Source organism: Borostomias antarcticus, assembly GCF_949987555.1.
Source record: "Borostomias antarcticus genome assembly, chromosome: 1".
Classification (NCBI taxonomy): Eukaryota; Metazoa; Chordata; class Actinopteri; order Stomiiformes; family Stomiidae; genus Borostomias; species Borostomias antarcticus.
The window spans coordinates 28,529,001-28,556,557 of NC_140234.1; the positions used below are offsets into that span (position 1 = coordinate 28,529,001).

General features: G+C 48.7%; 1 protein-coding gene across 1 annotated transcript in view; it reads right to left on the reverse strand.

The window, feature by feature from the left end:
* Positions 1-27,557, reverse strand: part of gbe1b (glucan (1,4-alpha-), branching enzyme 1b) — a 119,775-nt gene that overhangs the window by 52,428 nt on the left and 39,790 nt on the right. Inside the window, exons 8-12 of the mRNA XM_084446998.1 lie at positions 16,827-16,942; positions 14,052-14,179; positions 11,432-11,530; positions 1,727-1,837; positions 978-1,149 (exon numbers count right to left, since the gene is read on the reverse strand). Coding sequence (XP_084303124.1) covers positions 978-1,149; positions 1,727-1,837; positions 11,432-11,530; positions 14,052-14,179; positions 16,827-16,942 — 626 coding nt within the window. The remainder of the gene's footprint in view (positions 1-977; positions 1,150-1,726; positions 1,838-11,431; positions 11,531-14,051; positions 14,180-16,826; positions 16,943-27,557) is intronic.

Below are 27,557 nucleotides of genomic sequence, written 5' to 3' on the forward strand. Positions count from 1 at the left end.
TGAACGTGATGGCTTTAAAACCTATTTTTAAATTGTTCCCTCGTTGCGCTGACAAACTCGTCCCAGTTAGTTTCAAATAATTTTCAGTAGTTTTCATGTTATATTATTTTAGTTTGAATCCGTTGAACTCCTGCGCTATATTCTCTAATACACCTACGCTAGATTCTCTACCCAGCGCTCCTAGCAACAGCTGCCATGTAAACAGGAAGAAGACAGACCGTTGGCGTAGGCTGTGCAAAGAGGGTAAAAACTAAAATAATAACTACTGAAAATTATTTGAAACTAACCGGGGTGAGTTTGTCAGCACAACAAGGGAACAATTTAAAAATAGGTTTCGAAGCCATCACGTTCAACTTTTGAAATGTAAGTAAAACGCGAAAATGCTCATTTTTAGCTTTTTTAAAATTTTTACGTGAACTTCACTTCGGAAAATGGATTGCAGTACTATGATATACATATAAAAATCATATTTTTTATACGTATATCATATTATAGACCGGTATGGTCTATAATATGGATGGATATAAATCATATTTAGACTGGTATGGTCCTTTAAGCGAAACACCCCAAACCCCAAAATCGCTCACGTGTGGCACGGTGGGGCAGTACTGTGGCCTCACAGCAAGGTCTCCGGGCCTTTCTGTGCGGAGTTTGCATGTTCTCCCCGTGTTCGCAAGGGTTTCCTCCCAAAAGAACCCAATATGAAAAACATTCAGAAGAACAGATGCTCTTCAGTCCTGTCCCTGACCAGGAACCTGGACTGACCACCTGGTCCCCGGGCGCCACTGACAAAGCTATGCCACTTCTCCTGGCTGACGCTGGAGGAGGACAGCTTGTATGGGATAAATGCAGAGGACAACTTCCACTGACGACCACTGAAGATGTGTGTGTGTGTGTGTGTGCGTTGTGTGTGCTGTGTCGCCCCTCACTCACGTGTGTTTGTGTGTGGCACCTGTGGCGTTTCCATGGCGACTCACCCATGAAGTTGAGGTAGCCTTCTCCGCCCAGAGCCTGAGTGAGCAGACGAATCATCTTGTGCAGCTGCATGCCTCGGTCGATGACGGGGGTCATGGGGATTAGGGAGCTCATGTTGGTGTACATCTCCTTGTCCATCAGCCAGAAGGCCAGCGTCTTGTCCCCCACAAGAGCCTGAGAGGAACATGGACACGCGACTCAGAGCTAGTCATGGGCAGAGCTAGTCACGGACAGAGATAAACATGGACACAGCTAGTCATGGACACAGCTAGTCACGGACAGAGCTAGACATGGACAGAGCTAGACATGGACAGAGCTAGTCATGGACACAGCTAGACATGGACAGAGCTAGTCATGGACAGAGCTAGACATGGACACAGCTAGTCACGGACGGGGACACAAGAGCTACTGACAGGGACCTAGAGCTCAGTGGTCAGGTTACTGGGTGTGTGTATAGGAGCTAGCGGAGGTGTGTGTATAGGAGCTAGCGGAGGTGTGTGTATAGGAGCTAGCGGAGGTGTGTGTATAGGAGCTAGCGGAGGTGTGTGTATAGGAGCTAGCGGAGGTGTGTGTATAGGAGCTAGCGGAGGTGTGTGTATAGGAGCTAGCGGAGGTGTGTGTATAGGAGCTAGCGGAGGTGTGTGTATATGAGCTAGCGGAGGTGTGTGTATATGAGCTAGCGGAGGTGTGTGTATAGGAGCTAGCGGAGGAGTGTGTATAGGAGCTAGCAGAGGAGTGTGTGACAGGCTACCTGGTCATGGCTCTCAGCGTAAGCGATGCACTTCTCCCCGTGGCGCCGGTTGGTCAGCGTGTAGACGATGTTGCCCATGTCCCAGTCCTCGTCCTTGTACTCCTTCAGGATCTGCGAGCAGGGAGAGGGGCTGCTGAATAAACAAAGCAGGTTGATGGATGACAATCTGGAAACATCCGAACGTTTCGGAGGCCCGACCGACGGTACAGCTCAAGCTGTGGCGGCGGCGTCCTTGGCCACGGGCGAGGTTTCCCCGGGTCACTCTTCACACATTCATCTCCACTCTGACATCTCTGCATCCCCACCAGGGAGTTATGTCTCTGTCTTTAAACAGCCTGTGATGGGGTTTTTAATGACTTCCTTCCCGCCTAGTGGGGGGGGGCAGGGGTGGAGAGCCAGAGGAGGGGGCGGGGTCAGAGCGCGCCCTTTCCACCGGTGAGAGAGAGATGCCATGAATCTGTCCCAGGGATCAATGCGGCTGCCGTCGGCCCGGCCTTCAGACGGACTTCCTGTACGGAGTGGGCTCCGCGGGGGTCAGTGGCAGGCGGGGGGCGAGCAGAACCGGTCTACCGGGAGCACGCTCAGAGCCCGGGCCTAAACGGTGAGCCTCGCAGAACGGCACGGTTGAGGATGAGCCAGCGCGGCTTCCCCCGCGGAAAGTAACCGACCGCGCGCCGACACGGCGCTCTACGCGGGGAAGCACGGCGCCGGTGGAACGCCGGTGGAGGCGACCTCCGGGATCTCTCTGTGACGGACGCACGGGCGGCGTGATTAACCACCAGCTACGGCTGGCTCATCAACAGGACGGCCCGGAGTGAGATTGGGGATGACCGGTGAGTGACATCAGAGGAAAACACCCAATTCTCACAGTAAGGGGAGTCGGTTGTGGTGTTAACATATCTGGTCCTGGCTATCCTCCTCCTCCTCCTCCTCCTCCTCTTCCCCATCTTCACCTGCCGTGTGTGGAGGTGTCACACACAGATAAGGATCCTCACCGAAGCTCCCGGTTGACAGAGATGAATCGTGTTAATCATGTTTTTGTAGTTGAACAAAAAGTCAAACACTTCTAGTGTAGTATGTATTCTTTGTGAATGGAGTAAAGCAGGGGGATCTGCAGACTGACCGGGCAGAGATGCTCCTTCAAATCAGACACATTGCTTGTGAGTCATTACCGTCCGGCTGAGCCGCGCGAGTGGAAAGGGAGCAATTAAGGTGTGGGAGGAGCCTGCAGCGGCGGGGTGGACGTCAGCAGCGCCGCCAGCCCGCCCAGACCAACCCGGGTCCACGCCGCCGGCGCCGCTGACACCACACTTCATCAACGATAATGAGCTGCTCTCAAACCTTACTTTCCCGAGCCTGCTGTCAGGAGCCAGCCAGAGAGCTCGGACTAATTAGGCAGAACCGGAGCAAAATGCCAGCAAAGAGGGCGAGGTCATCCGGCTTGATTCACAGGTCTCTCCGCAGGTCTCTCCTCAGGTCTGTCGTCAGGTCTCTCCTCAGCCCGCCGAGAGAGACACGAGGCCCCGCCTTGTACGCCCTGCTGGACCGCCACTCCGACCGCCAACGCACACCTCTCTGCCTCTCCTCCACCTCTCTCCTCTCCTCCACCTCTCTGCCTCTCCTCCACCTCTCCTCCACCTCTCCTCCTCTCTGCCTCTCCTCCACCTCTCTGCCTCTCCTCCACCTCTCCTCCCCCCCCCTCCTCTCCTCCTCCTCTCTGCCTCTCCTCAACCTCTCCTCCACCTCTCTGCCTCTCCTGCTCCTCTCTGCCTCTCCTCCAACCGATTTCTCTTCTCATTGTTCCGCGTGATAAAAAGACGTGTTGCTGCGCTACGGGCTACGGGCGCACGAGCCCCCCTCGTACCGGAGCGCATCCAGAGCCGCGTTCTCACTTATTTAGACATGAATGAACTTCCTGCCCACGCAGGTTCCGCGGCCCCCGGGCTCCACGCGGCTGAAAGGCGCTCTTACGCCCACCTCCTGGTGAACAAGCCCCGAGGAGGAAGAGAGGCCGCCTAAACCCTGCTCTTAAACCCTGCTCCTCCACCCTGCTCCTCTACCCTGCTCCTCCACCCTGCTCCTAAACTCTGCTCCTAAACCATGCTCCTAAACCCTGCTCCTCCACCCTGCTCCTCCACCCTGCTCCTAAACCCTGCTCCTAAACTCTGCTCCTAAACCCTGCTCCTAAACCCTGCTCCTCCACCCTGCTCCTCCACCCTGCTCCTAAACCCTGCTCCTCCACCCTGCTCCTAAACGCTGCTCCTCCACCCTACTCCTCCACCCTGCTCCTAAACCCTGCTCCTCCACCCTGCTCCTAAACCCTGCTCCTAAACCCTGCTCCTCCACCCTGCTCCTAAACCCTGCTCCTCCACCCTGCTCCTAAACCCTGCTCCTAAACCCTGCTCCTAAACCCTGCTCCTCCACCCTGCTCCTAAACCCTGCTCCTCCACCCTGCTCCTAAACCCTGCTCCTTCACCCTGCTCCTAAACCCTGCTCCTAAACCCTGCTCCTAAACCCTGCTCCTCCACCCTGCTCCTAAACCCTGCTCCTCCACCCTGCTCCTAAACCCTGCTCCTAAACCCTGCTCCTTCACCCTGCTCCTAAACCCTGCTCCTAAACCCTGCTCCTAAACCCTGCTCCTTCACCCTGCTCCTCCACCCTGCTCGTCCACCCGGCCCCGTGCAGGGAGGCCCACACAGGGCAATTAGCTAATAGAATAAAGTGGGATGAGAGAGAGAGAGAGAGAGAGAGAGAGGGGAGGGGAAGAGAGAGAGAGAGGGGGGAGGGGGAGAGAGAGAGAGAGGGGGGGGGGTGGTAGGGGGAGAGAGAGAGATAGAGAGAGAGAGAGGGGGGGGGGGAGAGAGAGAGAGAGAGAGAGAGAGGGGGGGGGGAGAGAGAGAGAGAGAGAGAGGGGGGGGGAGAGAGAGGGAGGGAGAACGAGAGAGAGAGAGAGAGAGAGAGAGAGGGAGAGAGAGAGAGAGAGAGATAGAGAGAGACGGACTCACGGCTAGAGCTACGGACTCCCATTTCAATGGCTTATCCTCCGCAGCAATTTGTAGGCGGCCTGGGTTTCATTAAGGTACATTAATTGCGGGGCTTGCGCTGCCGGCGCGATGGCAGCCCCGGGCGCGCGGGACCAGGAGCACTCCCTCCGCTCGTCGAACTAATACCGCAGGAGCCGGGGAGATGGAGAGATGGGTCCTCGCCCGACGACAGGTGATTGGGCGCGGAGCAAGGGGAGGGGCTGAATGATGTCGCCTGGCCCTCTCCCCCTAATTGTTTCGATTCCATCTCAATGCATGGTAGCTGGAGGGAAGGGCACTTGTTAAATTAGAGGGCTTCTATAACAGCATCCATTAGGAGTGACAGCATATTACGGTTGTAATCAGCTACAATCACCCAGACTTGTGCCGACTGCCTTGTCTGCTCATATGAGGATGATCTTGGTTCCTCACGGCGTGAGGGTGCTAACAGCCTGTCACATCAGTCAGCTCTGCTGGGGACTATAGGCCCCCGTGAGGCCCAGTGTATGGAGGCATAGGATATGGGTTCTACTGCACTACAGGCACATGCACGCACACACACACACACGCACGCACACACACACACACATGCACACAAACACACGCGCACACGCACGCACAACACAAACACACATCCTGTCCGCCCAACGCCGGCTGCTCCGGCCCGGCGCTCTGAAAACCAAGCTAATTGGCGGAGCGCGAGGAGAAAGGAGCCTGACCCCTCGAGCAGCTCGCAAGCCAGCCCCCCCCCCCCCCTCCCGTCTCCGCTGCCAGACACACGACCGCAGACCAAACACAGAAATAAACGCCTCTCTCGCCCCCGCCCCCCCCTCCACGCCTCAGCCTCCACGAGCTCTCCTTCTGCGACGCAACTAACACAACCCGGAGAACCCCGCAGCTCGAATATCGGGAGCGTTCAGAGGAGCACCGTTGTTTGAGAAGCGCAGGCCTGACCCCCCCCCCAGAACACAGGGCTGGAGGCGGCGGCGGTGGCGCTAGCGAAGCTCGGCGAAGGAAGGTCAGTTCGCCCCGGCTGAGCTGCTCCGCTGCCGGGAGAAAACAACCGCTGTGAGAGACAGGCTTGATTAACGATGCGTGCTGCTCCCCCGTCCCCCCCCCCACAGAGCACGGCCGAGGGGGAGACGAGGGACGCGGTGTCCAGGGGTCACGGGCTGCAGGTCACTCTCCACTAAATAAAAGTCAAAGGCAGTTCCAGCAGGCCGGGAGAGAGATGGAATATCAGTGTTACACAATCGCCAAATCTGGAGCAGACGCGTCCTGTCAACATGGGAGATCTCATTCAGTTCAGGATGACAGTGGACAGCTGGAATGTACCGAAAAACCAACACCGTGCTGAGTGCCCTAACATAGACGCTGGTACTTGGTGCTCTTCGGGCAGCAGTCCCCCAATAATTCATCATGATTCACTTTACCCCTCCAAACACCAAGCACCCAACATGCACACACACACACGCATACACACACGCACACACACAATCCCTATAGGTGTCCTGCCATCTTCTATTCTCCAGATTCACAAAGATTTCACAAAGGCACAGATACACATTGGCGTAATTTGTAAACGGAGCAGAATGAACATGAGAATCTATGAGGCAACACCAGTGGAGAATCATTGGTCGTGTGTTGCTCACAGTATCTGTGTGTGTGTGTGTGTGTGTGTGTGTGTGTGTGTGTGTGTGTGTGTGTGTCAGTGCGTGCGTGTGCGTGCGTGGTCGTGTGTTGCTCACAGTATCTCTCACAGGACATATCTATCCCCATTCTCCCCAACAACAGAAACGCATGACAACCTGCCGACTCCTGCCACCAACAGCCCCATCTCCAATCACTGGTATCTGAATCACTCTCAGCTAACGAGTTAACTAGGACATTAACAGCCCCCACCTGGCCTCACATCTCTCATTTATCAAATTCAATATCCAGCTATTTGTATTTGATGGTAAATTATTTGGTTTTGGTTAACTGCCTGCTTAATTTATTTCTGAGCAGAAATTGCATTTTAAATACTTTTCGATCTGGTTTTAGACCTGATCACAGCTGCATCCCTTGTTGTAAATGATGTTGTCTATGCTCTTGACAATGGGGGAACACTGCCCTATTCATTGACTTATCTAAAGCCTTTGATACAGTTGACCACTCAATTTTAATAGATAGACTAGCCTGGCTTTGATCAGAACGCCTGCCAGAGGTTTGTGAGCTATGTCTCCAACAGAACACAATGTACTGTATTGTCAAGTCAATTCAGTATACTCCACTGAATGGTTGAATTTTAGGACCTTTATTCTTCACATTGTATAATAACAACATTGTCTCTTTTGAAACTGGATGTAAGGTGCATTTCTATCATGGATGTATTAATAGATTTCTATGCGGATGATACAGTACTTTATACATCTGCCTCCTACTTAGAAGGAGCATGGTCTGCTTTGTAGACAGCATGTGACTGTATCCAGCACTATTAAGCACAGAGAACATTTCATCAGCAGCTCTTAATGTATGTGTGTGTGTGTGTGTGTGTTCCAAGTGTCGCCCATTTCACGAGTGTGCAAACAAGAGTGTGCTGTGTGACAAAGATTTATTCTTCTTCACTCACATCTAGAGCTTAAATGTTGTGTCTTGTGTCTTGAATGTTGCAAAAACAAAATATATGAAATATCATGCAATTGTCTAGGTCCAGTTTATCAAAGGATACTGATTTAAAAATATGCTCTTTGACTGGTTCTAATATTGATGAGTACCCCCCCCCCCTACAAATACCTTGATATATGCATTATATCAAGGTATTCAATATTAGAACCATTATTGATGAAAGATTGTCTTTTAAAAAGCATGCCGATGAGCTAGTGAAAAAGTTAAGAGTGACACTTCAACTTTCTTTTATAGGAATAGAGCTTGTTTTTCACAAATAAAATAACGTTTTCAGTATTTTCCTGACAGTACTCATCACTGTCCATCACTCAGCACTTCTGCTCTATCACTGGTGATCATTTTAGAATGCACCACTGTGGTCTCTCCAGGCAGACTGTGGTTTACAGTGGTGCATTCTAAATGTGGTCTGCAGACTGTGGTCTCTCCAGGAAGGCTATGCTGTCTTTGCAAGCTGCAAGGTCAGGATGCTCTCTGACCACATCCATGCTGTTCTGAGCTCACAACAGAGTAGAAGAGAGGAGACGGGGAGAGGAGAAGAGAAGAGGAGAGGAGAGAAGAGAGGAGAAAAGAAGAGGAGAGAAGATAATAGAAGAGGAGAGAGGAGAAGAGAGAGGAGGGACGAGGAGAGAGGAGAGGAGAGGAGAGGAGAGGAGAGGAGAGGAGAGGAGAGGAGAGGAGAGGAGAGGAGGAGAGGAGAGGAGAGGAGAGGAGAGGAGAGGAGAGGAGAGGAGAGGAGAGGAGAGAAAAGAAGAGAAGAGGAAGAGAAGAGAAGAGAAGAGAAGAGAAGAGAAGAGAAGAGAAGAGAAGAGAAGAGAAGAGAAGAGAAGAGAAGAGAAGAGAAGAGAGGAGAGGAGAGGAGAGAAGAGAAGAGGAGAGAATAGAAGAGGAGAGGAGAGAGGAGAAGAGAAGAGCAGAGAAGAGGAGAGGAGAGGAGAGGAGAGGAGAGGAGAGGAGAGGAGAGGAGAGGAGAGGAGAGGAGAGGAGAGGAGAGAGGAGAAGAGAAGAGAAGAGAAGAGAAGAGAAGAGAAGAGGAGAGGAGAGAAGAGGAGAGAAGAAAAGAGGAGAGAAGAGAAGGAGAGAAGAGGAGAGAAGAGAAGAGGATAGGAGAGGAGAGGAGAGGAGAGAAGGAGAAGAGGAGTGGAGAGAAGAGAAGAGACGAGAAGGAGAAGAGGAGAGAAGAAAAGAGGAGAGAAGAGAAGGAGAGAAGAGAAGAGAAGAGAAGAGGAGAGGAGAGGAGAGGAGAGGAGAGGAGAGGAGAGGAGAGGAGAGGAGAGGAGAGGAGAGGAGAGGAGAGAGGAGAGGAGAGACGAGAAGGAGAGACGAGAAGGAGAAGAGGAGTGGACAGCTTCAAGTACCTTGGCGTCCAGATCACCAAGGACCTGACATGGTCAACACACACAGATGCTGTCAGGAAAGCACGTCAGAGACTGGACCACCTCAGAAGGAAATTCAGACTGTCCCACCAGATTTGACAGACCTTCTACTCATGCACGATCGAGAGCATCCTGACTGGGAACAGGAACAGCAGCTCTCAGGATCACAAGGCCCTACAGAGAGTGGTACGGTCAGCTGAACCACCCCACTCCCTGGGCTATTTATTTATTTATTCACATCCATATATAGCATGTACATAATCCATCCAGACCGGTATCTATCTTATCTTACCCCTATCTTTCTCTCCTTAACTTTAACTCCTTAACAAATTACATTAATTTGTAAATTGAGTATTGGAGTTAACTGTACACATACATTACATGTGACAAATAAAGAAGTCTTGAATCTTGAGAGGAGAGCAGAAATGGCGAGAGGAGAGGAGGAGAGAGGAGGAGAAGGGGGAGAGGAGAGGAGGAGAGAGGAGGAGAAGGGGGAGAGGAGAGGAGAGGAGGAGAGGGGAGGAGAAGGGGGAGAGGAGAGGAGGAGAGGGGAGGAGAGGAGAAGGGGGAGAGGTGAGGAGGACAGGAGAGGAGGGGAGGAGAAGGGGGAGAGGAGAGGAGGAGAGGGGAGGAGAAGGGGGGAGTGAGAGGAGGAGAGGAGAGGAGGAGAGGGGAGGAGAAGGGGGAAAGGGAGAGGAGAGGAGGAGAGGGGAGGAGAAGGGGTAGAGGAGAGGAGGAGAAGTGGGGGAAGGAGAGGAGGAGAGTAGATGGGGGTGGGAGAGCCCCTCTCTGACTCCATAGTCCAGCAGTGTCCAGGTCCAGACTTGCAGAGAAAATGAGATTCCAAAGCAGCCCTCTCCACACTGCCTCCTGCATCCCTGCGGACCCCGAGACCGACCGTCCGTTCTGCTGAGGCCCTGTTCACCTGCTCCATGGCTGGAGGGCTGTTCCATAGGGGGGGTGTGGGGGGGGGGGGTCACCACTGCCAGAAGGACGCTCGTATTCCCAACTCCCCAGTAAACACCATGAGAGAGGAAATACGACCGTACTGCGTGTGCTTAGAGTCCAGCTTGCACCTCCTCACGTACAGTAGTAAGTACTGTAAATGAATATGAGACAGGGTTTCTGTGTTTTGCCGTTTGAATACTGCTTACCTCCACTCCACACCCACTGTTTTTGATAGCGCGAGCAGAACTGGAGAAATGAAAGCAGAGAGATACAATGCCCCCGCAGGGGAAGTGCCTCCAATTTAATAAGAAGGTAGACGCTGACTATTGCCCTGTATCTGACGACCTTCACAGATAATGATGAAAACATCCCATTGTTCTGATCTGCATAGAGGGAACACTCGCAGCCAGGCAAAGACTTCTGACAGCACAACTAATCACTAATTACACACCAAAGAAAACTATTTTTTATTTTTTATATTATTATATTGTATTTGTCCCCAGTGAAATGAAACAACAATTCTATGACTTCATGTTCGCATTAAGCAGGAGGATCTACTATGAGGCCTTGACATTTCATTCCTCTTGTTTATTTAAGACACGTTCAGTAACAGTAATGAGTATTTCCTGACCTGAAAAAAATAAACAAGCACAAAGACTTCAATTTCACTAGCAAACCTCAAAGCCTCAACAATAAGTCCTTTGTCTGAAGGGCACAGATTCACACACTGAGCTAGAGTAATACTCCATGTCAAACTTTGACTGTCATAAGTATGGTATATTTTTCTTGGCTAGGAGGATAGGCTAGAATGTTGTGAGTTTAAAATGCATTTGTCCAGCCATCCGACCGACACCAACAGTCACCAATACAGTTCCATCCCCGTTTGTGTTCCATGTCTGTGCATTCCCAGCTTTTAAAATAATCTCTTTTTTTTGTGACAAATCCAAAAAGATAGTCTTTCAATCTCTAATTGTTCAGTCTCAATCTGCGCTGCTGTGTTAACAATATTCTATCCTATTACTACTGTTCACCTTCTTATTTATGTATGTTGTAAGAGATGAATGGTTGTAAACTCCATGAACTCTTCCAGGTACCGTACTGTATATTGCCATTAATTTAAACAGTTCCCTTCGTGTTTAACTCTTGAGCCTATTCAATATATAATGCAATGCAATATAAATTATATATTGCATTGCATATGAATACAACACATCATCAACATACATGTTTCATCTTTCTCTCTCTCACTCTCTCGCCATCCTCTCAATCTCCCTTTCCCTCTCTCTCTCTGCTGTTAGTACTGTACTCCTAGTATAATAATGTACATGGAGGAGGAGCTAACACTGTGCTGAGGGGGAGGAGCTAACACCGTGTGGAGGGGTAGGAGCTAACTCCGTGCTGAGAGGGAGGAGCTAACACCGTGTGGAGGGGGAGGAGCTAACTCCGTGCTGAGAGGGAGGAGCTAATACCGTGTGGAGGGGGAGGAGCCAACACCGTGCTGAGGGGGAGGAGCTAACAGTGTGGCGGGGGAGGAGCTAACACCGTGCTGAGGGGGAGGAGCCAACACCGTGCTGAGGGGGAGGAGCTAACACTGTGTGGAGGGGGAGGGGCTAACACTATGTGGAGGGGGAGGAGCTAACACCATGCGGAGGAAGAGGAGGAAGACTGTGGGGAGGAGTTGGCGGGACTCTCACCTGGATCCACTTGTCTGGGATGGCCATGGCCAGGCGGTAGTCGAAGCCCAGGCCCCCTTCTCCCACCTCCCGGCACAGAGCCGGCATGCCGGACACATCCTGGGAGGACGCACAACACAAGGGGAATTAGCATGTGTGTTTGCGTGTGTGAATTAGCATGTGTGTTTGCGTGTGTGAATTAGCATGTGTGTTTGCGTGTGTGAATTAGCATGTGTGTTTGCGTGTGTGAATTAGCATGTGTGTTTGCGTGTGTGAATTATCATGTGTGTTTGCGTGTGTGAATTAGCATGTGTGTGTTTGCGTGTGTGAATTAGCATGTGTGTTTGCGTGTGTGAATTAGCATGTGTGTTTGCGTGTGTGAATTATCATGTGTGTTTGCGTGTGTGAATTAGCATGTGTTTGCGTGTGTGAATTAGCATATGTGTTTGCGTGTGTGAATTAGCATGTGTGTTTGTGTGTGTGAATTAGCATGTGTGTTTGCGTGTGTGAATTAGCATGTGTGTTTGTGTGTGTGAATTAGCATGTGTGTTTGCGTGTGTGTATTAGCATGTGTGTTTGCGTGTGTGAATTAGCATGTGTGTTTGCGTGTGTGAATTAGCATGTGTGTTTGCGTGTGTGAATTAGCATGTGTGTTTGCATGTGTGAATTAGCATGTGTGTTTACGTGTGTGAATTAGCATTTGTGTTTGCGTGTGTGAATTAGCATGTGTGTGTTTGCGTGTGTGAATTAGCATGTGTGTGTTTGCATGTACGTTTTATGTTCTGTGTGGAGGGGGACACTGACAGCTGTGCCTGCCACACCAGTGAGCACTAGAGGTCTTCACAGGTCCAACATGACAACCCAAACCCTAATCCACCCGAGAAATTCATTCCGAGATCCGACTGGATCTGACGATAAATATACAGCACACACACACACACACACACACACACACACACACACACACACACACACACACACACACACACACACACAGTATATAAGGTTAGCAACTAGTTAACCTTAGCAACTGGCCATTTGGTCCATTATATCCCCGTTTCCCCCCCAGAACATTGCGGACATGTTGTGTTTGGAAAGCCCCGTCTGAATGATAGCTTGGTTTGGCTATTATTTCCAAGCTAGCTACAGTAGCTACTACTATTGGGTGGACTATAGAACCCACTGATGTTGGGCAAAGCTGAGCAACGGTAAAATAGGTTGGCGTGAGGTAGTAGTTCAGTGTTTGCATCAGGGCAGCCGCACTAATTTTGGGCAGTTCCTTCCAGCTGATGAGCAGGCTAATTAATTCTATAGTATCTGGGTGGAAGGCTGGGGGCGGCAGCAGTCATTCCACACAGTTATAAACAGACCCGGGACCCGCGGTAATAGAATGGTACCTGACCCGGACCCTATGACCATAATAAACCGTGGACCCGACCCCCTAGACCCGTCAAGACCTCTAGTGAGCACCTGCACAGTATGTCTAATAATTTGAGATGATCTGCATAACTGCACCAGCCACATGCTGAACGACCACAATCACATTTAATGAAAATGACCAAAACAGTAGCGTCCCATTTACTGTTCACATTATCCCTTAATTACACGGATGAAAACTGATGTAAGCTATAAGCCAATAAGTGTTGTCATTCATCACGGCTGTGGGCTGTGGGCTGTGTCACTGAGCGCTAACTCAATACACTGTGTGTTTGGCTTTAGACTGGAGCAGAAGGCAGCCTGAGCCAATGTTGAGGACGTGGAGAGGAGAGGAGCAGACTGGATGTGGAGGAGAGGAGAGGAGAGGACTGGATGTGGAGGAGAGGAGAGGAGAGGAGAGGAGAGGAGAGGAGAGGAGAGGAGAGGAGAGGAGAGGAGAGGAGAGGAGAGGAGAGGAGAGGAGAGGAGCAGACTGGATGTGGAGGAGAGGAGAGGAGCAGACTGGATGTGGAGGAGAGGAGAGGAGCAGACTGGATGTTGAGGACGTGGAGAGGAGTGGAGCAGACTGGATGTGGAGGAGAGGAGCAGGGTGGATGTGGAGGAGAGGAGAGGAGAGCAGCAGGGTGGATGTGGAGGAGAGGAGAGGAGCAGGGTGGATGTGGAGGAGTGGAGAGGAGAGGAGCAGGGTGGATGTGGAGGAGAGGAGAGGAGCAGGGTGGATGTGGAGGAGTGGAGAGGAGAGGAGCAGGGTGGATGTGGAGGAGAGGAGAGGAGCAGACTGGATGTGGAGGAGAGGAGAGGAGAGGAGCAGACTGGATGTGGAGGAGAGGAGAGGAGCAGACTGGATGTGGAGGAGAGGAGAGGAGTGGAGCAGACTGGATGTGGAGGAGAGGAGAGGAGCAGGGTGGATGTGGAGGAGTGGGGAGGAGAGGAGCAGGGTGGATGTGGAGGAGAGGAGAGGAGCAGGGTGGATGTGGAGGAGAGGAGAGGAGCAGGGTGGATGTGGAGGAGAGGAGAGGAGAGGAGAGGAGAGGAGAGGAGAGGAGAGGAGAGGAGAGGAGAGGAGAGGAGAGGAGAGGAGAGGAGAGGAGAGGAGGAGGGTGGATGTGGAGGAGAGGAGAGGAGCAGGGTGGATGTGGAGGAGAGGAGCAGGGTGGATGTGGAGCAGAGTAGATGTGGAGCAGGGTTTGAACAGGCGTAGCACCTCTGCGATAGTGATGCAGTCAGGGTAGAGCGAGTGCAGGATGTGGTTGGCCACCATCAGATAGACCAGGGAGTCCTCGTCCACCTGCAGGCCAAAGTACTCGGAGTAGTCCCCCGAGAAGCCCGTGCCTGAGGGAAGAGTTGGAAGTCACTCACACCATAAACAGCTGCTGGACTCCCCCGGACCTCTACTGGTACCGGTGTTAGACTTATTCAGGGCTTTCTGCTGAACTCTTTCTGTTATGATTGCACAATACATTCTGTAAGAGATAATGAAGTCTGAGCCGGGTGCTGCGCTGTTTAAATGATCGACGCGAAGGTAGTGAATTGCCCGAGGCGCAGCCTCCACCAAGGTCATTTAAACAGCAACACCCAGAGTTCATTATCCTACTTATACAGCGGCCTTTCAACAGGAAAAATAATACCGAAACAAAATGAATCTATTGCTCATAATATGAGCTTTGACAAGTTGATAATTCATGGTTAGTTATATAATTTCCATAGCAATCAGTAACTTTTATAGTCCCTCCACCCAAATCTAATGCTATGACGTCATCACTCCCCTAGACCAAACAAACCCTGTCAAATCTAACGTTATAACGTCATCACTCTCCTAGACCAAACAAACCCTGTCAAATCTAATGTTATGGCGTCATCACTCTCCTAGACCAAACAAACCCTGTCACATCCCGCGCTGCAATTCAACTATGCAGCTCAACGCAATGAATGTACTTAAAGCTACGTCTGACAGTGACAGCACATATATTTGACATTGGAAAAAGTTATTGATTTGGGGACAATGAGGTGTCTGGCTATCATAAACAGTCTGTTGGCAATTACTGTAGATTTGACAACTGGACACATGTTGCACAGCAAATATGCAATAGCCTACACTTCACTCATGGCTAGCTAGCAAAATCAGATATGGCAATACTGTAGTTTGGGTAGCTACTGGTCATTGTTTGGTTTGCTACTGGTAGGTTGTATCTTGAATTGCGCATTGATTTAGAACAACGGTGAATTGCCAGGCATATACACTGTACCAGGCTGTCATGCCCCACCCTGCCCCCTAGGTCATGTGTTCAGGTCATGCATGATTCTCACCTTCCCCCCTCGTTTCAGACTCCGCCCCCTGCCCTAGTGTGTTCCCCTGCCTGAGTGATTGTCTGCCCCGCCCTGATTGGCTTCACCTGTTCCCTATTGTGGTGCCTATTTAGGATGTGTGTTCCCTGTCTTCTGTGCCAAAATGTCTTCATATGTTTGTGAGCATCTTGTACGTCTGGCATTTTGTATTCAGTTTCTGTTTGGAAGTTTTTGCCTTGCCTCAGTTTGGATCTTTTTATATCTTCTGTGCGTTTGCCTGTTTCTGGCCTGGATTGTCTGCTTTTTGTGCAGTAAAGACTTGTCTTTTGAACACTGTTGTTGGGTCTACTTTCTCTGCGTCTGAGTCCCCATTCAGCTGGGTTACACAGGCGTTGCGCAGAAATCATGCATATCTCTCAGCCAATCAAAATTGAGTATTCACACAAGCCGTTGTATAATAGATGGTATTGTATCTTGTATTTAGATACATAACGCATTGTGTAGTATCTTGAGTTTATGTATTGTTTACCTAGAGGGAGCTCCATTGGCTGTTCTGTCTATGTAAAGAAGTCCCTTGTCACAGGTGTGCCCTCTCTCTCTAATGATTGTCAAGTAAAGACACACGTGCAATGGAAGCTCCGAGTCCTTCTTAATGTTTTATTGGGCATACACTATGCTACATTGGCGACGGAGATAATCCTGGAGTGTTTTGTGCACCCTGGCCGCGGGGCGTGTTTGTTTGGGGTCTCTGGCGTGGCAGTGGACTTGGTGTGGGGGGAGGACGCGCAGGTGAGATGGCGACAATAGGAACGCTATCACCGTTTGATTCGACAGTGCAAGCGTGGGAGGCATACTGCGAGATCATTGAACGTTTCTTTACTGCAAATGACAGTACGGTTTCCCGATTAAAGAACCTTCTTAAGCAACCCCTTTGCATGGGAGTTAAGAAGTATTTTGGAGTTAAGTGCTTCTTAACGCGTTCGGGAAACCCGGCCATTGAGGATGAGGATAAGAAGAAATCCATATTGCTCAGTGTGATGGCCGAACAGACCTACAGCTAAACCTCCTACGTCCCGTAAAGACGGGAGATCTGACGTTTGCGCAGCTGGTCACTTTATTAAAAAAACACTTTAACCCCAAACCAAGTGAGATTGTCCAAAGGTTTAAATTTGACCCCAGCATAAGAAAGGGTCAGAGTGCATGGAACAGAAGCGAGAGGGCCGCCCCCACGCTGCGGGCAGCTGTAGCTCAGTTGGTAGCTACAGACCTGAGAGGGGGGGGGGGGGTGTAGTATCCTGAGTTTATGTATTGTTTACCTAAAGGGAGCTCTAGGCTCCATTGGCTGTTCTATCTGTCTATGTAAATGAGTCCCTTGTCACAGATGTGCCCTCTCACTCTGATTGTCAAGTAAAGACACACGTGCAATGGAAGCTCCGAGTCCCGAGTCTTTCTTAATGTTTCATTGGGCATACACTATGCTACACATTGTTTCTCATATATATATATATTTTTTTTCCTCTCTAAGTATATTGCTTAGTGTGTGCACAGAATCTAGGAGCTAAATGAAGAACATTCCACTACTCTTTCCTGTATAATGTATATCTAATGTATACAACGGACTTTGACTTAAGACATTGCATTTCTCTGAATTGTTGTTTTAGCAAAACCTTTAGACATAGTCCAGCAGTCTCACCCATGCCATGGTGGTGGTAAAGCATGGAGGTCACCCCGTCAAACCGGAAGCCGTCGAAACGATACTCCTCCATCCACCAGCGCAGGTTGGACAGCAAGAACCGCAACACCTCCCAGCTAGAGGAAACACACACACACACACACACACACACACACATGCAGGCTATCATGGCCAAGCAAGATGCTGTGAATAATTCATAAACCTGATCCCACTAGCCAGGCGCTACAGTATGTCTTCTTATTGACTCCCAGACCCCATCCTGTCAGTGGCATTGAGATGCTGTTTTCATTATCTGTGCTGTGTTGGGGGAAGCTGTCCCTGATGTGTTCAGTTATCTGTGCTGTGTTGGGGGAAGCTGTCCTTGATGTGTCCAGTGATCTGTGCTGTGTTGAGGGAAGCTGTCCCTGATGTCCAGTTATCTGTGCTGTGTTGGGGGAAGCTGTCCCTGATGTGTTCAGTTATCTGTGCTGTGTTGAGGGAAGCTGTCCCTGATGTGTCCAGTTATCTGTGCTGTGTTGGGGGAAGCTGTCCCTGATGTGGCCAGTTATCTGTGCTCTCTGACTGGAAAAAAAATCAATGGATTACAGTGCGGAGCTAAGTTGTCCCATTTCTATCAAGCGCATGGCTTCTCTCCGTCTAAGTGTCGGGGCTGACCAAGCCCACCTCTGACTGTTTGATCTGATAGGATATCATGTAGCACTTCAGTAAACAAACACCATGCAGGGCGATTGAGCTCCATCTCCTGAGAATGAGCTCAGTGATACAGTACCCACTCGCCCGGTGATACAGTACCCACTCTCTGTCTCCGTCTTCAGTGTGTAACCTGCGCTTCCAGCTGGCAGCGGAAAACAAACTGAAACCAAGGCTGTTCCTGTGTCCCTCGACACAACACAACATGGTACTATAGTCTGTACTTCCCTCTACACAATAACACAACATGGTTCTATAGTCTGTACTTCCCTCTACACAATAACACAACATGGTTCTATAGTCTGTACTTCCCTCTACACAATAACACAACATGGTTCTATAGTCTGTACTTCCCTCTACACAATAACACAATAACACAACATGGTTCTATAGTCTGTACTTCCCTCTACACAACAATACAACATGGTACTATAGTCTGTACTTCCCTCTACACAATAACACAACAACACAACATGGTACTATAGTCTGTATTTCCCTCTACACAATAACACAACAACACAACCTGGTACTATAGTCTGTACTTCCCTCTACACAATAACACAACAACACAACGTCGACTAGTCTGTACTGGCGAGACCAGGGCGCGGATCCTTGTCTCCGGTGGGCAGCTGCACCGAAACACGATGCTTAGACCACTATGGGGCGAATTCACTAAAGGATTGTGCAGATTTTCCTGACGCAAAGCCTGTGCAAATAAGTCAAAAATAATCTTTGCTATTCACAAAGCCCTCGCAAAGGGTGAAATACGGTGTTAACTGCGTTGCCTTCCTCATAGCGTTTCTCTGCGCCGGTGTTATTAGCGGATATTTAAATTAGGTAATATGGGCGGAGAATGTTCCTCTTTCTATGCAAATTAACATTATTGCAAAATCCGCCCAATTCACAAAGATCAGCGCCAATTGCTTCACGTAGTTAAAGTGAAATTAATTGCGTTTTCAGAGACGTGGTGGTATTTAAGCGCAAGGGGTGTGTCATGGCCAGCCTTTCCGCTGATCATGGCAGCAGTGATTGTTGCGAGGCGAATTCAGCATCGCAATGCCAGGCATGTTGTTCGTGAGAGAATATTTAGAAGAAGGTCACTTTTTGATTTAACACTAGAACCACCGCGGTAGCTGTTTGGACGCCAGAGCGCGCAGCTCTTCAGCCAACTGGAGGATGAAGTCGCGTCTGGGGAGGCTCAGTTGACTATGCGTCTCTCCACCCGTCCCCAGCGAGTCCAAGCTCCCCCAATGAATAATACTTATTTATAATAGCCTACATAGCGCGAAACTGTGCGTATAATAGTCTATACGCGAAACTGCGCATTCCCTATAGCTGTTCATTGAACGGCTGGGGGCCGATATAGGTATAAATAAATAAAAACATAGCCTACACAATATTTCTTTTATTTGAATGGTCTTGAAAATATTTTGCTTTTGTATCATAGGTGACGGCAGGTATCATCTTCAGCCATGGATGATGACTCCCGTGCGTAATCCTTCCAACGTTGGAGAGGCGGCGTACAACTGGGCTCACATCAGTACGCGCGGTGTGATTGAGTGCACATTTGGAATCCTGAAAAGCCGTTTAGATGCCTAGATCGTACCGGTGGGACAATGTTATACACTCCCCCAAAAGTATGCCAGATCATCGTGCTGCAACTTGCATAACATAAAATGACAATTTTTCCTTTGTTCGTCTTTTCAAATCATTCCACCTCCGTTTGCAGTCTTCCGCGTTTACACACACAAATGGCACTGACTGATTGGGAAATTAAACCCCAAATATGATTTTTTGCTGCAGTCGTGATATTTTTTGCGGAAAGCTGTGAGACATGTTTTTGAACCTCGCCCGTGAGGCCTTCAAGTTCGCTGTCTGAAAATCGTATCTTTCTTTTTCTGTCTGCCATCGTCCAATGATATGCATACGAATTGTATGCGCTGTATGCGCAGTATTTATAGTCATTTCCTATATCAGCAGCAAATTGCACTCAGCCGCAAACACCGACTGGGCGTGTTTGCGCTGGGATATTATTAGCGCAATGTCTTTAGTGAATAGGTTTTTAAAACGGAGCACATAGCTGGAGCAACTGACGCGCAATGTAATGGTGCAATTAACGGCCGCAATTCCGCTTTAGTGAATTCGCCCCTATGTCTCTATGACTGTTTTTTTGCTTCCCTCTGGAATATGTAGGGGTGGGTCGTATGCCCACCTCCCTTGTTCTCTGTAAAGCGCATTGTGTTGCCTCTGGGTATGAAATGCGCTATACAAATAAAGCTTTGATTGATTGATTGATTGATTGATTGATTGATGTCCAGATCTCTGGTGCACTGGTATTTATAGATACAGAAAATAGGCATTCTCATTGGCCATTATGAAACCAAACCCCCACCATACCCATGTGTATTTTTTTAACGTTTATCCAACTTGTTTTGGAAAGAAGTTGGATTAAGTTGGGCGGCTGTGGCTCAGTTATAGAGCGGGTCGTTCGATGATCATAGGGTAGGGGTTCGAATCCCGCCTCCACCTGTCCACATGTCGAGGTGTCCTTGGGCGAGACATTGAACCCCAAATTGCTCCCAATGAGCAGGCTAGCCCCTCGCATGGCAGCTGCCGGCATTGGTGTGTGAATGTGTGTGTGAATGGGTTAATGAGAGACCTTCATTATAAAGCGCTTTGGATAAAAAGCGCTATATTAAGTGCAGACCATTAAACATATTTTACAACCGCGCCGGGAGTGCCTAGGGGTCTAGGGTCATCCCAGGGTCATCCTAGGGTTATCCTAGGTCACAAAATTACCGAAACTGTGTTAGACACTGCTTAATCAAAAGCACCACCGTCCACACGTTGTGTCGGAGTTACCGACAGCGTTCTGATTCAACCAAATTAGGGCCCATGGGCTATGATCTGGCCTATGAGCTGCCTGGAGGGTCCGGGGAGGGGAGGGGGGGGTCTGGAGGCCTGGGTACAGGTTAGGTCTGGTACCGCTACGCATTATGTGTAATGAGCTGCTCCCATATTCACTACGCTTGTTTGGAGACGGACCGCAGTGGACCGTTGAGGAGGCAGCCCATGAGTCACGTTCATTTCGGATCGCTTTGAACTGAGGCAGCCTCTCTGAAGGGTGCGATAGGCCGTCCTCAGACAGCCCCCCCCCCACCACAGAGGAGCTGGGAGTGGAGAGTACACAGTCTCTGGGCGACAATTAATTCAAATATGTCCTGGAGTATCACCCTCCTAGCACTGAAATAGAATTGGGTGGTACTGCAATATAATGCAATGTATTTAAATAGTCCTATGGTGCACCCTGGTCGTCAGCCTGAATGTCTCCCACAGACTGTGTCCTCACATTACAGATGCACTCTGCACTGCTGCCATCTCCTAACTCTGTCTGACCTGGTTCTGTCTGGTCCAGTACTGTCTGACCTGGTTCTGTCTGACCTGGTTCTGTCTGACCTGGTACTGTCTGGTCCAGTGTTGTCTGACCTGGTTCTGTCTGGTCCAGTACTGTCTGACCTGGTACTGTCTGACCTGGTTCTGTCTGGTCCAGTGTTGTCTGACCTGGTTCTGTCTGACCTGGTACTGTCTGACCTGGTACTGTCTGGTCCAGTGTTGTCTGACCTGGTTCTGTCTGGTCCAGTGTTGTCTGACCCGGCCCAGTCTGTCCAATGTTGCCTGACAGGTGTGATGCTGAATGTGAGGATCCACCCCCCAAGAGGGGGAGTCTCTCACTTGCTTCCTCTCACCGGCATCCACCAGCAAGCACCTTCACTCGCTGTATTACGCGCTCCCAACCGCCCTTACCCCCTGCCGGGCCCAGCCTGATAAAGGCACAGCACATTCAGTTACTTTTTTACAAAATACAGCAAGCTCTAACTGATATGTACTGGGTCCAGGCTACAAGGCTAATGGCACTCATGACCCCTTCCAGGACAAGCCAGGACCCAACGTGATGGTATCTTCCTCAATTCCTGTCTTGATAGGTAATAGAAAAACAATGGTGAATCTGCTAAGTAACAGGAAACACTCAACCGGCTCTACAAACGTATCAAATTTAGTATCTATTCCTCGTCAGCCACAAACTATCACAGAGAAATGTGCAGATAATACCCTCAGCACACTAAACTTAGCTTTATTAAATGTCAGATCTTTAACAGGAAAGACATTTTTAATCAATGATTTTATCACCAACCACAATCTTGATTTTATGTTTTTAACTGAAACTTGGCTAGACCAAGGTAACAGTGCAGCTGTTCTTATTGAGTCAACTCCTCCCAACTTCAGCTTTATGAGCGAGGCTAGAGTGCATAAGAAAGGAGGTGGAGTAGCCATCTTGTTTAATGACTCCCTCCAATGTAAGCAGATGTGTTATGGAAATTTTGGTTCCTTTGAATATGTGGCTCTTCAGTTGAATTCCTCTTCTCGAGCCATATTTCTAAACATCTACAGGCCACCCAAATACTGTCCAAACTTCTTTGATGACTTTGCTGAACTGTTGTCTACTGTCTGCATTGACTTTGACTGTGTGGTTATTGTTGGTGATTTTAACATCCATGTTGACAACCCTCAGGGCAGAGGGACTAAAGAGCTAGGTTGTGTCCTTGATAACTATGGACTGACTCAGCATGTGACGGAGCCCACACACAACAAGGGGCACACTCTGGACTTAATCATCACCAAAGGTCTGAATATTTCTAAGGTTCAGGTGTCTGATGTTGCGCTCTCTGATCATTCCTGTGTTTTCGTTGAGAGTACTATCTCCATGCACACAAATTCTCAATCAAAGGTTATCTCAAAACGGCACATCACTGAAAAAACCAGTGAGATATTTACTCAGGCTTTCTCGTCCACACCTGCCCTCTCTATGGCCTCAGTCAATGAGCTTGTAGATAATTTCAATGTTAAAATTACAAACATTATTGACGCCGTTGCACCCACTAAGGTGAAGGTGGTCTCTGGTAAGAGAAGATCTCCATGGAGAAACGCCATGCTGGTCAGAATAGAAAAGAGAGAGTGTCGGAAATCTGAACGCAGATGGCGAAAAACAAATCTCCATGTTCATTATGACATCTATAAAGAGAGACTTCGCATTTATAATATGGAGCTGAGAAATGCACGGCAGACCTTCTTTTCTGACATCATCACCAAAAACCATAACAATGCGCGTGCTTTGTTTGCCACTGTTGATAGGCTGACAAACCCTCCTGTGTCAGTAGCCTCTGAACTTCTATCCACCAGGGCCTGCAATGAATTTGCCTCATTCTTCACTGACAAAATTCAGAAAATTAGACAAGCAGTTATTGCCTCCATTCCAGGTACAGGACATGTGTCGTCACAGTGTCCACTTAAAATCAATACCATGACACAATTTAATCCGATCAACCATAAAACCCTGGGTGACACTATACAATATCTGAAATCCTCCACCTGTTGCCTTGATGTTCTACCTACAGACTTCTTCAAAACTGTATCCAACTGCATGGCCTCTGATTTACTACAAATTGTAAACACATCTCTTCTTTCAGGTGTGTTCCCACATACCCTGAAAACTGCAGTCATCAAGCCACTCTTAAAAAAGAATAATCTAGACAGCTCACAAATGAACAATTATAGGCCCATATCAAACCTCCCATTTCTAAGCAAAATAATTGAAAAGGTTGTTTTCCAACAACTGAATAACTTCCTGGCACTAAGTAATGGCTTTGATGTCTTCCAGTCAGGATTTCGACCACACCACAGCACCGAGACTGCTCTAATTAAGGTATTTAATGACATCCATTTAAACACAGATAATGGCAAAATCTCAGTCTTAGTATTACTGGATCTCAGCGCTGCGTTCGACACGGTAGACCACAACATACTACTAGGCCGACTGGAAAATTGGTTGGGAATTTCTGGTACAGTGTTAGATTGGTTTGAATCCTACTTAAAGGACAGGGATTATTTTGTGTCTATAGGCAATTACAAATCTGAGCTGACAAAAATGACCTGTGGAGTTCCCCAAGGCTCCATCCTGGGGCCTCTTCTGTTCAACATTTACATGCTCCCACTAACTCAAATTATGGAAAACAACAAAATATGTTACCATAGCTATGCAGATGACACACAAATTTATATAACTATATCACCAGGAGACTATAATCCCATACAAGCGCTGAGTAAGTGCATTCAACAAATCAATGATTGGATGTGCCAGAACTTTCTCCAACTAAACAAAAATAAAACTGAAGTAATTGTCTTTGGAGCCAAAGAAGAACGATTAAAAGTCAGTGCTCAACTTCAATCAGTAATGCTAAAAACCACAAACGAAGCCAGAAATCTTGGTGTAGTCATGGACTCAGACCTGAATTTCAACAGCCACATTAAGTCAATTACAAAGTCAGCCTACTATCACCTGAAGAATATATCAAGGATCAAAGGATTTATGTCCCAGAAGGATTTGGAAAAACTTGTCCATGCGTTTATCTTCAGTAGACTCGACTACTGTAACGGCATGTATACAGGTCTCTCTAAAAAATCGATCAGACAGCTGCAGCTGATTCAGAACGCTGCTGCTCGAGTCCTCACTTAGACTAAGAAAGTGGAGCATATCACACCAGTACTAAGGTCTTTACACTGGCTTCCTGTCTGTCAAAGAATTGACTTTAAAATACTGCTGTTGGTTTATAAAGCACTGAATGGTCTAGGGCCAAAATATATCTCTGATCTGCTCATATGCTATGAACCATCCAGACCCCTCAGGTCGTCTGGCACAGGTCTGCTTTCTGTCCCCAGAGTTAAAACAAAACATGGAGAAGCAGCATTCAGTTTTTATGCTCCACATATCTGGAACAAACTTCCAGAAAACTGCAGGTCTGCTGCAACTCTTGGTTCTTTTAAAACAAGCCTGAAGACTTTTCTTTTTGCCACTGCTTTCTAAGAGGAGCTATGTTTACCAGTATACTGCACTGTAACTTTTATTCCTATATTCTATTTGTCCTGCTTTTTGTTTAAATGTCTATAATGACTTGCTTTTTGTTTTAATGCTTTTAATTTGTCCTGCCTTTTGTTTTAAATGTCTATAATGTCTTGCTTTTTGTTTTAATGCTTTTAATGTCTCATGTAAAGCACCTTGAATTGCCCTGTGGCTGAAATGTGCTATATAAATAAACTTGCCTTGCCTTGCCTTGCCTTGAGGGTAAAGCCTAATTCATACTCAGTTGTTGTACGACAAATGTTTGTTGACAGATTTTTTTTTGTTGACATTTAGCATTTATACATTACATTACATTACATTACAGTCATTTAGCAGACACTTTTATCCAAAGCGACTAACAATAATTGCATTTAACGTAGGAAGAGCCAATGTACTACTACTTGCCAGAACTCACAAGTGCATCTTCTATCTAAAACAAGTGACTAAAAGCATAATCTAGTGCTGAAGGCAAAGTGCAAGAATAGCAATCTAAAGTACAGTGCAATATAATATAATGCAATAAAATACAATAAGTGCTTAGGCGGGAGGATTGTTGTAGTACTTCTTGAAGAGATGAGTTTTGAGCCTGCGACGAAAGATGGGCAGCGACTCTGCTGTCCTGACATCAGTGGGCAGTTCACTCCACCACTGCGGGGCCAGGACAGAGAAGAGCTGTGACCGTGTCGATCGACCGCAGGAGCCTCGGAGTGATGGGGCAACCAGTCGCCCTGAGGTAGCAGAGTGTAGCGGTCGGGAGGGGGTGTAGGGTTTGACCATGGCCTGGAGGTAGGAGGGGGCTGTTCCTTTCATTGCCCTGTAGGTTAGCGCCAGAGTTTTATACTTCAGCGAAGCGTCTGATCACCTCCATGGTAACTTGCAGACGCGAGGCTGATTGATCCATGGCAACGAACGTGCCTTCTTTCTAACTATCCAATCACAGCTGTGCAACGAAAGTGACGGCGTCTGCGACATTAGAAAGTTTGGTGGGTGCAAGACACCCCTGTCCAACACAAAAAAGTGTCGACAGATACGTCATTTCTGTCTGTCGACACTTTCAAAAGTGTCGTACGAGGAAGTATAAATTGGCCTTTAGGGGTTAAGCAACAGCCCCCGTGAATAGAACCCCACCCCCACCCCCTCCCACACACACAAACACCGCCCCCCCCCCCACACACACACACCCCACTGCACACAGCCAATCACAGCGCAGATACACTGTGTTCTCCTGTGGAGAGAGAGTGAGTGGCCAGAGAGAGACCGAAGCAGAGGATGAAACCAAGCCGCCACACTAAGACCTACAAGCCGTCCATCACCCGGTCCTACATCACTGGAGGAAAGTACCATTTCCATTCCTGGTGAGGAAGAGTGCTGGGGAATGAGGGTGACATTATCAAAATGTCTCATCATATGGTGAGCTAGCAAAACCTCACCAGAGCAAATGTAACATTATTTCACGTTAAGAAAAGAAAAGTCTCCAGCAACATGAAACTTGACATCGTCTATTCGAGCATCTTTCACATTCAGATTGCTTAACATGTTACTGGCTCACTGTGTAGATGCATACCGGCCTACTATTATCAATCAGGTTTGCTGCCTCCCTCCGCTCCTCATCATCATCAACTCATCAAAACATATTCCCAGAGAGAGAGAGAGAGAGAGAGAGAGAGAGAGAGAGAGCGAGAGAGAGAGAGAGAGAGAGAGAGAGAGAGATGAGTCATGAGTAGCCAGTCTGATTGGGGAGGTGGGAGAAGTTGTGGTCACACCGAACGGAAGCTACCAGCTAATTTACATGCTGTGTTTCGCACAGGAGAGGGGATAATTAAACACCTGTACTGTTTCACAACATTGCAGTCAAGCTGCAGATACAAGCAAGCACATTCAAAAAGATGACTAGTCATTTCACAAGATGAGACGCTCAAACGACCATGCTCGACAGACTTATGGATGGTACATTTGGATGGTACTTGTTGGGCCATTTGTTGGGCCAAAAAGGACAAATAAGGAGGATCATTTAAAACATTTAAAAAAGATTCCAATGTGCCAGATTCCAAAGGTATGAACTCTTCTGGTGCTGGTGCCAATGCAGTGGAGACATCATGTTCACCAGTTCAGAGGCAGATAAGGAATCGGAGCATGTCATAAAGAAATTGCAGAGAGAGCGTCAAGCTAAACTGTCTCTGAACTAAGCTGACGTCCTAACAGGCTGTCATGCCCAAATGGAGCAGATTTATAGTCAGAACTGACACTGTGATCAGCCTCCTCGACGCAAGCCTACCGTATGCTCAGACACAGCAGCAGTGACGGGGATCTGTATCCAACTTTGGGGGGGACATTTACAATGAAATATTACAAGAGTAAATATTGGGGGGACATCTTCCTACGCGGCTGTATGGTCATTTAAATGCCACTACTCCAATCTAAATATTGGGGGGGGACAATTTTAATGATCTCAAATATTGGGGGGGACATGTCCCCCCTGACCCCCCCAGGATCCCCGCCCCTGCACAGCAGAGTGCAAACAGCAAAAGTACGACTACTAGTTGTGACACCCCCAGAGTGGAGGGAGCGGCAGTCGGAGGGACGTGCCCTGGTCAACGCGCTTCAGCACCATGGACAGCGATCGACACACTTCAGCACCGCGGCCAGCGACCGACACACTTCAGCACCACGGCCAGCGACCGACACACTTCAGCACCACGGCCAGCGACCGACACACTTCAGCACCATGGACAGCGATTGACACACTTCAGCACCCCGGCCAGCGACCGACACACTTCAGCACCATGGACAGTTTAGCCGGAGAACACACCTGCAGCCACTTTCCCCATCAGAGGGAGAGACCTGCAACCACACACCTGCTCCTAATCCGTGGCCGAGGATCCCCGGGATAAAAGGGAGCAGGAGGAGACCGAATCAAAAGCTTTTCTTCCCTGACCCCTCTCAACGAGGCGCTAGAGCAAGCTCCTGGAGTATGCTTGTCTGACCGAAGGGGAGAAAACACAGTCGTGGTGAGACGTACCAGAGCTAGCTGCTCCACACTTTCTGTAACGGTTTTTCTGACGCAATATTCTTGTTTCTCCTGACGC